This window comes from Notothenia rossii (assembly GCF_949606895.1).
Source record: "Notothenia rossii genome assembly, chromosome: 7".
NCBI lineage: Eukaryota > Metazoa > Chordata > Actinopteri > Perciformes > Nototheniidae > Notothenia > Notothenia rossii.
Window position 1 is genome coordinate 1,818,939 of NC_136905.1, and position 11,532 is coordinate 1,830,470.

Here is an 11,532-nt window from a genome sequence, read left to right on the forward strand (position 1 = left end):
GGGCCTGGCAACCAAATGGAAGTGTAGTACTGCCGTTTGGCCACCAGAAATATTTTCATCTGAGTCCGGCGCACTTCTTGGGGGCTTGCACTAAATGCCTTAAACAGACAGTTCTAACTCGTTTATTTCCTTTAAATTACTCACAGTTTGAAGTGCTGCTTGGCCTCCGATGGTTTAGAAGATGTTGCGATGTGTTTGCTCAAAATAAAATAACAAACTTTTGCACATGCAACAAAGAAAAATAGGCCTTTACAATATTCAAAAAAAATAGGCAAAACTCAAATAAAACAACAAACAACTTAGGTATTCTTTCTTTTTTGATAATGCTTATAACTTCACAACTTAAAGGGTACTTGTACGGTTTGTATGTACGTGTAGTACGATGACGAGTACGGTTAAAAACTTCCTCGACGGCGTCTCTCAACAGGTTGCTCATCACTGTGGCTTTAGCACAGGCGCCGTGGGAATTGTAGTCCTTTATAGTACGTTGACTACAGACGTCACAATTAGGTGGCCTATCTTATCAAATCAAAATACTGGCTCTAACATACCGGCCCCTATTGTTATGGGCATCTTTAATAACAATAAACAAAAATTCAAAAAGAGCCAGAGAAAGTCAGTCTTCATATTCTATTTGAGATAGACAGAGTGTCTGAATTGTCCATCTTCAGTTATTTCCTTATTCTAAGGCAGGCACCAGTAGGCATATTTTTCTTATTGGTCTTTCCAGCGTGTTGGTTTTTGTCTTAAGAAGAACACTCCGAATCAGTCCTCCAGATCCAGGACGCTTCTCCATAACTCTTGCCATTAACCAGGATCCACGAGTTGCATTTGAATTGATAATTAATACGATGTCTCCAGGTATGAAGTTCCTTTTAATGCGATTCCATTGCTGTCTTTCTTGCAAAAGTGGTAGATATTCTTTGATCCATCTGGTCCAAAACGAATTTGCTATGTACTGCACTTGTCGCCAGCGAAAGTATGTATCTTGCTGATGGAATAAGCCTGGGGGCAACGAAGGTTTGACCTTGAGCTGCAGCAAATGGTTGGGTGTGAGAGGTTCAAAGTCATTTGGATCATTGGACGCTGTAGTTATTGGTCGGCTGTTGAAAATTCCTTCAGCTTCACACAGAACTGTTGAAAGGCTTTCGTCATCAAGTGTTTGTTGTTTTGTGATGGAGGGCAGAATTTTCTTTACAAGCCGGATTAGTCTTTCCCATACTCCGCCATGATGTGCTCCGTAAGGAGGATTGAAGGTCCATTTCACCTCCTTTTGCCGTAGGGCTTGTTATATTTTGCTCAGATTCCACTCTTTTATAGATTCCTTCAGCTCTCTTTCAGTGGCAACGAAATGAATCCCATTGTCTGACCTCATCTCCAATACTGGTCCTCTTCTGCTGATGAAACGTCTGCAGGCATTAATGCATGAATCTGTATCTAACGAATGAGCTACTTCCAAGTGCACCGCTCTGGTTGTTAGACAGGTAAAGATAACTCCATATCGTTTCACAATGCTTCGTCCGCTTTTCACTTCCAGTGGGCCAAAGTAATCCACTCCAACATATGTGAATGGTGGTAGGTCTGGTATAATTCTGTCTTTTGGCAGATCTGACATTTTTTGTTCCCCTGCATTTCCATGCGTGCATCTGCACACAGTACATTCAGATATTATTTTTCTGGCTAATGCATTGGCACATGGTATCCAGTATTTTTTATCTTAACCTGGATAACATTTGATTCCTTCCACTGTGACCAACTTGTTGATGAATATCTCGAAGTATGGTTGTTCTGCCCTTACAGCGCGTATCCATATGCGCTAGCTAGACAGTTAGCTAACATTTAAAAGTCCTCCAATAAAGATGCAAGCTTTTCTTTCTTCACTTTACTGTTCTTCTTTTACTTTGTAAAACTGTAACAATACAGAAATAAAACACATATAAGTATGCAGGCTTTACATAACATATAAGTAGCACTGTACAAATGACACACATACTACTATTAGGAATTAGCTATCGTTAGCATCACTATTAGCTAGAAATAGCACAGATCACCATGCACAAGAAGAAGGAGGATGAGACAAACACTAACAGAGACAGAAACTAATCAACGTGCTGCCATCTTGGAACACACACCTGGGTGCATTTAAACAGAAGAATATCATCACATTTTATAATTTTTATTTTGCTTTTTAGACCCGTTTTTAAATTGGTCTGCTGCGCTTTTAAAAAAGTTATAAAAGCTTAAGTCTTTGGGCTGTTTTGTGCCGGTGCCCCGCTGTGACTGGATTGTTTGCTCTCTGCCTGAGCTGTCGCTGTTTTGGACTCTGGATTGCTGTCTGCCCTGCCCTGCTGTCGGGGGCTGATTGACCTGAGCTGCTGATTGACCTGAGCTGCGGATCCTGAATTGGGTGTGTTAAGGCACAATGTTGCCTAAAGCTACCCTTGTGCTCGCTTTTTTCCTGGGATTAATTGTCAGCCCGCATGTCGGAAAAACTGACGGATTGCCTCCCAGCAATATCTCTGTTCACTTCGGACATTCGGATGGTGGAACCTCTGGAGAGCTGACTCCATCGGATAGTTTTTACCAAAAGCTGATGTTTCATTGTACGAAATGCGCTCTCCCGTTTGCCTTTTTGACTCTGCACTCGCTAATATCGAAGGATTGGAGCAGCCCCGCCCCCCCCCCGAGGAGCGACGCGTCCAGAGCCCATTTGAAAAAAATCATCTTCCAGACTGTTAATATTGTTACTGCTACTACTCTCTGGTAACCTTAACATTAACCCTGGTCCTGAGTGTTTCTCTGCTTCCTTGCATCATTTGCCAACTCCGAATGAGTTTAGCTTTAGGCAAGGATTGGGTGTTCTGCATGTTAATGCTAGAAGCCTAGTGCCCAAATTAGATGTTTTCAAGACCTGGTTTTTAGTTGCTAAGCCTGATATTGTTGTAGTTTCTGAAACCTGGTTAAAACCGTCTGTCACTGACACTGTTACTTACATTGATGGATATAATGTATTCAGAACGGATCGTAAGGGCAGAGCTGGTGGTGTTGCAATATACACTGCTGAGAAACTACAGTGCTCAGTCCTTCACTCAATTTCAATTCCAAGGCAATTTGAGTTGCTAGCAGTCCAAATAACTATAGCAAATGCTCCTCTCACTGTTATTGGCTGTTATAGGCCTCCATCGGCCATCATGGATGCAACTACTAGCCTTACTGAATTGTTGTCTACGTTTTCTTCTGAAATCATATTATTGGGTGATTTAAATTGGGACTGGTTGAGTGATAAATCTTCACAGTTTAAGCAGGTTTGTGATTCTTTGAATTTAACTCAGCTTATTGATAATCCCACTAGAATAAACCCTGCCAAACCCAGTAACGATACCCTTATAGATGTCATTCTAACAAATGCAACTCATAAGTTTGTGTCTGTTGCTGTCTTTCATAATGATATCAGCGACCATTGCACTATTGCTTGCATTAGGAGCACTAAGTTGCCCAAAGCCAAGGGCCTTATTGTGCTCAGGCGCTGCTTCAAACACTTCTCTGAGCAGGCTTTCCTACACGATCTGGCGGAGGTTAAATGGCACTTCATAGCGTTAATTCCATCTGTCGATGTTGCCGTCCAATTTTTTATTGATCACTTTTTATCGATTATTAATAGACATGCCCCCCTTAGAAAATTCAGAGTCAAGAATAGGAACACTCCATGGTTTTCTAGAGAATTATCTGATCTAATTCATGATCGAAATAAGCAATGGTCCTTAGCTAGAAAGTCTAACACTAGTGATGACTGGCTTCTTTTTCGTGTCCTCAGAAATAAATGTTCAGCCCTTATTAAAAAAGCTAAAGCTGATTACTATCTGAGCTTAACCACTGATTGTTTTAATGACCATTCTGGTTCTGGTTCAAGTTCTGGAAAACAATTAAATCTCTTCAGAACAAGAAGGTTTCTAGTTTCCCACAAAGACTGAAGGTCAGTGATTCTTTTATTTCAGATTCAGATGGTATGTCTAATGCTTTCAATGCTCACTTCAAAAAAGGCTGGTCACATTTTTGATGAGCAAAGTCATGACTCTCTAAATGGTCGTACTCACAGCCCTAGTCAAGAGATGAGCTCCCCTGTTTTGGATTTAGCTTATTTCTCGGTCTCTGAAGTCTTAAAGGGTTTGCACTCAATTGACCCTAAAAAGTCTGCCGGGCCTGACGGCCTCAACCTGTTCTTTTAAAATATTGCAGCTCAGATTATAGCACAACTAGTAACTGATATGTTTAACCTCTCCCTGTCCAATCACACACTGCCAGCTGTGTGGAAGAAAGCTCTGGTATTGCCCCTCTTGAAAGCTGGTGATCCCACAGAGTTCAATAACTATCGTCCTATCTCAAATCTTTCTGTGTTATCAAAGATTCTTGAGTCCCTAGTTTCTACTTGGCTAAAGCTCTTTTTAAATTCACACAACATCCTTAACCCTATGCAATCTGGATTCAGATCAAAGCACAGTACTGTGACTGCCAGTCTGAAAGTCTTAGACAATATTAAGGCTGCTTTGGATAAAAAATCTGTTTGTGTTGCATTGGTTATTGACCTAGCCAAAACATCTGACACTGTAGATCACCACATTATGTCTAATGTTATGTTGATGGCTCGTTTCGGTCATAATGCCATTTGCTGGTTTCAGAGTTATCTAACCGACCGTACTCAATGCGTCAGGTTGGGTAGTACTGTCTCTGACCCTGTCACCTTGAAGAAGGGAGTTCCACAGGGCTCTATTTTGGGGCCTTTGCTCTTTTTATTATATGTAAACAATATTTGTAATCAGATGCAATTTACTACGTATCATATGTATGCTGATGACACTATTGTACACTCATGTGCTCCTTCTCTGGATCCGGCCGTTTCTCATTTAAAATCTGACCTTATCACGCTGCAGCATGCGCTTCTTGATTCTAAACTGCTTTTGAACAGTAAGAAAACCAAAGCAATGCTTTTTGCTCCCAAGTCAGCGTCCTCTTGCCTCTCCATTGACACCCTTGATGGCGTCTCTGTTGAGTTTGTCGATACCTACAAATATCTTGGCTTTTGGTTGGACAGTAATCTGAACTTTAAACATCACATTGAAGTTCTAACTAATACATTGAAATTCACTCTTGGCCTCCTTTACAGACTTAAATGTTGTTTTTCAACTTCTTCCCAAAAAAGGTTGGTCTCTGGCTTATTCCTGTCCCAGCTGGACTACGGTGATACCATCTATAGATTTGCCTGTCCCACTGTTTGGGCCAAACTTGACCCACTCTACCATGCTGCACTGCGTTATATATCAGATGCACCCTATAGGACTCATCACTGCACACTGTATAGCCTAACTGGATGGTCCTCACTTAGTATGCGTAGGATGCAACATTGTTTTTTATTAATGTATAAAGCCATTTCAGGTAAGCTTCCACTCTACATATGTGCCAGATCTGCTCCAGTTTGTGAGTCTTACAACCTCAGATCCAGCGCCTGGATACGGTTCCAGGTTCCTGCTGTGCGGACTGAGGCTGAGAAAAGGAGTCTTTTTTATGATGGTCCTTGGTCTTGGAGTGACCTTCAATCACGCCTCAAACTGAGGGCACTAACTCTTGCTCTTCCTTTCCCGGGGGGTTCCTTGTGAGAGCCATTCTCATCATAGCGTTCCATGGTTTTTGCGACTGCACTTGAGGATACATTCAAAGTTCTTGACATTTTCAGGATCGACTGGCCTTCATTTCTTAAAGTGATGATGGACGGTCGCTTCTCTTTACTGAGTTCAGTGGTTCTTGCTATAATATGGATTACAACAGCAGTCAAATAGGGCTTTCCACTGTGCACTAACTCTACCTCTGCACAACACAACTGGTGGTCTCAAACACATTAAGAAGGCAAGTCATTCCACACATTGACTCTTGACAAGGCACACCTGTTAATAGAAAACCATTCCAGGTGACGACCTCATGAAGCTGACTGAGAGAAGCCAAGAGTGTGCAAAGCTGTCATCAAGGCAAAAGGGGCTACTTTGAAGAATCTAAAAATAAAAATCATTCTTGATTTTTTAACACTTTGTTGTTAACTAGATAATTCCATATGTGTTCTTTCATAGTTTTGATGTCTTCAGTGTTAATCTACAAAGTAGAAACAAATTAAAATATACAAAAAACATTGAATGAGAAGGTGTCCAGACTTTTGACTGGTACTGTATATAAAAAAACACATATTTGAACATTTAGCAGGTTCCCTCATCTATAATCATTTATACAAGCGCAACTTTGAACATGTACAGCAGTAAAATGCAATATACTAAATAATCAAGAAACAACATAAATTAAACACTGACAGGGAACATTTGACTGCACCATCATTACTGTTACATAGGAAGGTGCCGTCACTTAAAGTTTGAATGGAGGATTTTAATTTGAAACGGAGCATTTTCATTCTTTACTGTAGGCGTAGTGTATCTGTGAACGATCCCAAATACAATTCATTGTTCACATTGCGGCTAGTGCTACGCCAGAAGAAAAACTCTTTTTCATTTTTAACTGGAAGTGGAAAGGGGCTGGGCTACATGAGGTGACTTGAGCCAACAAAAATACACAATAGGTGGGACTAAGAAAGATAATGTGAAAATATAAAAACAAAGTCATTAATTAGGGCTGTAAAATGTCCCCCATTGTAATGGTGATGAGATTTGTAAATGCTAACACTTAACAGTTTGTTCTGACTGTGTTTCCTGTTTCCTGCAGACGTCCAGCAGCTGGTGGTGGTTAAAGAAGAGCTTCTCCCTGACCAGCAGGAGTGGAGCACCATTCTGGACCAGGAGGACCCAGAGCCCCCCCCACACATTAAGCAGGAACAGGAGGGAGAGCAGCTTCAGGAGCTGGAGGAGGCTGATATCACTCCTGAACCTTTGAAGAGTGAAGATGATGAAGAGAAACCTCAGTCCTCTCAGCTTCATCAAAGACAAACTGAACACATGGAAACAGAAGCTGATGGAGATGACTGTCGAGGACCAGAACCAGCCAGGAACTCAGATCCAGAGAGCAGTTTACAACCAAAGACTGAGGACGACACTGGAGACCCTTCTGAACCTGACACTGAAGACAGTGCTGATTGGAAAGAGACCAGAGAACCTGCCTCTGTCTCAAACTCACTGAAAAATAGACATGAATCTGTCAGTGATCCACGACGTAGTGCTAAAAAGAAACAATTCAGCTGCTCAGTCTGTAAGAAAGCTTTTTCACTTAGTGGAAGTTTAAAGACACACATGAGCGTCCACACAGGAGAGAAACCATTCACCTGTACAGTCTGTAAGAAAGTTTGTTCACAGAGTGCACATTTAAAGTCACACATGAGAGTCCACACAGGAGAGAAACCATTCAGCTGTACAGTCTGTAAGAAAGCTTTCTCACATAGTGGACATTTAAAGACACACATGACAATCCACACAGGCGAAATACCACACAGCTGCTCAGTCTGTAAGAAAGCTTTTTCATGGAGTGGAACTTTAAAGTCACACATGAGAGTCCACACAGGAGAGAAACCATTCGGCTGTACAGTCTGTAAGAAAGCTTTTTCACAGAGTGGAAGTTTAAAGTCACACATGATAATCCACACAGGAGAGAAACCATTCGGCTGCTCAGTCTGTAAGAAAGCTTTTTCATGGAGTGGAACTTTAAAGTCACACATGAGAGTCCACACAGGAGAGAAACCATTCAGCTGCTCAATCTGTAAGAAAGCTTTTGCACAGAGTGCACATTTAAAGTCACACATGAGAATCCACACAGGAGAGGAAAAATAGATCTGCAAAGTTTGTGACAAAAGATTTAAATGGCGTAATCGTTTAAAAAGACCAAGTGTGTTGGTAAGGGAATACATTTGTCTAATTTGTATCCTGATGACCTAATACCGTTACATGTAATACGTTACTACCAAAGCCTGTTTTCACCCACCTGCAACCGATTCTCTAATAATTACAAATGTTCATTTCTTCGACCCCTTGAGACTATTTCTTGTTTAATAATCGTTACATCTCCTCAGGACCAAGTTCCCGTGTCCTGCCTTTCATCTGCTGATCACCCACTGCTCGTTTAAGGTGGACTCACCTTTACAAGGGACCAGCTAGTCTTGGTGTCTTAATGCAAACATTTTGTAAAGTGATGCAAGACCAACAACATGCTGTTGGGTTGTGTGCTCTCTGCAGGACGGTGTCTGTACTCAAAGATTGTTTATGAAATCAGAGCTTCATTCTGTTTTTGTTTTCGAAACAACGCCAACAGAGCGATAAGTCTTCTTTCCAGCAGATGGCATAAATGTTACATCATGCAGTTCAACTGTCATCCATATATTAGAGCAGGGGTGTCCACACATTTTTGCCTGGTGAGCTACTTTTGAAATGACCAGCTCACCGAGGTCTACCTACCAAAAATAAAATCCCAAATTGCAAGGGTTGCTAAATAACACATTTTATTTACACATGAGACAACTAGGACAACAAACTATTAACAAACGACTAATTTGATAATCGATCGATTAATGAAACGATTAATCGACTATTCTGCCTATTATGCCTTGCACAATTTCTAAAACGCTCTTATTTAGACATCAACTTTTAGATTTAGCTTGAGGTTGTTTTAGGCATGGGGAAACTAACAATGAAGACAATAAAGATGAATACTTGATTCAAAAATACATATTATTAAACTAACTAAACACATTGTGAACAAAATTAACATTGCTTTTTATTTAAATTAAATAAATAACATTTCACATCAAAAGAAACAATGTTTTAACAAATCGTATTAATTAATGTGATGACAGAACTGTAAACAGAATAGCTGAAACTTTAACAAAATAAATAACTCAGTTACCTCTAATCATTAACCCATGTTTGTATAATTGTGTTAACTCTGTGTGTTGCTGACGTGGAAACGTTTCTCGTGGACGGGGCTACAGAGCTACTAGAAAGACAGTCGAACCCGGTGCATTCCTCCGTCTGGATGTGGTGCACTTTTGCTAAATGTTTAGACAAATTGCTCGTGTTACCGCCCTTACATGCTAAACACTCTTGGCAAGGAGCATTGTCCACCTCAAGACGGGTAACATGTAACCACACCTTGGAGCGCTTCTCTCCGCCATCTCTGCCGTGTGTTGCTGCATGTAGCAGCTGCGTGTGTGTAAACTGCCCCGCCCCCTCGCACAGAGACGGGGGAGAAAGAACTGGTCTCGATTGGAAAGATCGAAAATACACCGACCATTGACGCATGTGTTTGTCTTTTTGCATGTTAGAAACGAGTTGGCGACACTAAGACTGAGAGATAATGTTTGTGTAGCAATAATACATGACCTTTCTCTTTCTCAGCTCGCTACTCGGAGGGAAGTCGCTGTCATATGCCTTGTGAACACTCCGATTTTAGCTTTTTGCTCGGTCCCGCACTCATTTTGTTGTTTGTCTCTTTAACTTAATTTGAGTTTTCCCGGCACTTGATTGATTTTGTATCGCTTTGCATTCTGGGTTAACAGACTGGAAAGCGATAGGTCGCTTTTTCTGTCAATCAAGTAAACTCCTGAATTAAGTGGCAGGGAGGCCAAGGGAGGAGGGATCAAAACCTGTTTTGTCTATTTTAACGGAGCTGGATTTTTTTTTTATGAATGACTCGCGATCTACCAGCATTGCCCCCGCGGTCGACCGGGGTCGACGTACTGTGCACCTCTGCTGTACATCAATGACATCTGTAGAGTATCCAATGTACTGAGGCTAGTTTTGTTTGCTGATGATACAAATATATTCTGTTCTGGGGAGAATTTAGAACAGCTAGTGGAGAACATAGAAAATGAAATGCACAAATTAAAAACATGGTTTGACAAAAATAATCATTAAACTTGAGTAAAACAAAATGAATGCTGTTCGGTCAACATGGAACAAAAACACAAATGCAAATACAAATAGATGGGGTTGAAATTGAAAGAGTCCATGAAATTAAATGTCTAATAATAGATGACACAATAAGTTGGAAATTACACAAGAAACATGTACAATCAAAGCTGTCAAGAAGCATTTCCATACTAAACAAAGTAAAACAAGTTCTAGATCAGAAATCACTTCGTATTCTCTACTGTTCACTAGTCTTACCATATCTGACTTACTGTGCTGAAATCTGGGGCAATAACTACAAAAGTTCTATAAATGCAGTATCTATACTACAAAAAAAAAGCCATATGAATCATTCACAATGCCAAATACCTTGATCACACTAACACATTATTCCTGCAGTCAAAATTGTTAAAATTCACAGACCTGGTAGAATTCCAAACGGCACAAATCATGTTTAAGGCTAATCAGAACGTTTTACCAGGAAACATCCAAAAATTATTCACTCAACGAGTGGGGGGATGTAGTTCAAGGAGACAATTTCAATTCGAAATTCATAGGGTCCGTACAACCAGAAGAACATTTAGTATCTCAGCCTGTGGAGTCAGACTATGGAAGTGTGAACGTGGAGCTAAAGCCATGTCCAGACATTAACCAGTTCAAGAGGAAATAGAGAAATTACTTTCTCGAGATACAATGATGGGGAAGGTGTTTGTGTATGTGTATATTAGGGCTGTACTCGAATATTCTTCTATTGGAATATTCGTTCGTTGGCCAACTATTCGGGTTTCAATTTCATTATTCGGGTATTCGTTTTTTTTTTTTTTTTTCCCCAAATGTTTTTTTTTTCTAAATGTTTGCTATCAATAAAGGCGAAATGCCATATTCTTATACTATATTTATACTTTTGAATTGCACTGTTAAAATGCGGAATTATATACAATCTCAGCCTGTGCTCCTGACATCGCATTCACGAACGCAAACGGCACGCTTCACCTCGCTTCACCTCGTTTCACACACTTGAACACAAAATGCCGAAGACTTCAGCTGTGTGGGACCATTTTAAATTGGACGACGGTAAGAAGAAGGCAGTGTGCCAAATATGCGACAAGAAACTGGCCTACCACGGTGGCACAACAACTCTGAAAAGTCACCTGGATGCTGTAAGTAGTAGCCTAGCTTAGCTTAGCTGTTGTCAAGTTGCCATGATGAAGCTGCTTTATCCGCCGTTTAAACAGTAACGTTACACATGATAAAAACGTGCACTTACTTTGCTTGGAAAATAGTTGCAAGCAACGAAATTGTTTTTTTGTATTAGTTTTTCAATTTGATCCGAGTAGTGAAAATAATAGGAGTAATGTGGGAACATCTGGGGCTAAGGCAATTATTGGCATAAAGTTGAGTAGCTCAGCCTAATAATAACTTGTGACCATAGGTGCATCCCCACGCATCCCAGCCATCAACATCCTCAACAATACAGCAGACCCTACAGTTCCAAAAAATGCTATCGGAGAAAAGAAAGATAGAGATAACAGATGCGATAGTAGGTTTCATCGCTATGGATATGAGACCCATTTACATAGTCGAAGGCGAAGGCTTCAGAAAATGAATGAAGAAGATGGAGCCCGGCTACACTGTCCACAAACGCTCC

General features: G+C 40.6%; 1 protein-coding gene across 1 annotated transcript in view; it reads left to right on the top strand.

The window, feature by feature from the left end:
- The window catches only part of LOC307047125 (uncharacterized protein), a 14,009-nt gene extending 3,159 nt beyond the window's left edge, over positions 1 to 10,850 (top strand). The window contains exon 2 of the mRNA XM_079693873.1: positions 6,757 to 10,850. Coding sequence (XP_079549999.1) covers positions 6,757 to 7,811 — 1,055 coding nt within the window. The 3' untranslated portion in view covers positions 7,812 to 10,850. The remainder of the gene's footprint in view (positions 1 to 6,756) is intronic.
- Positions 10,851 to 11,532: the final 682 nt, after the last annotated feature.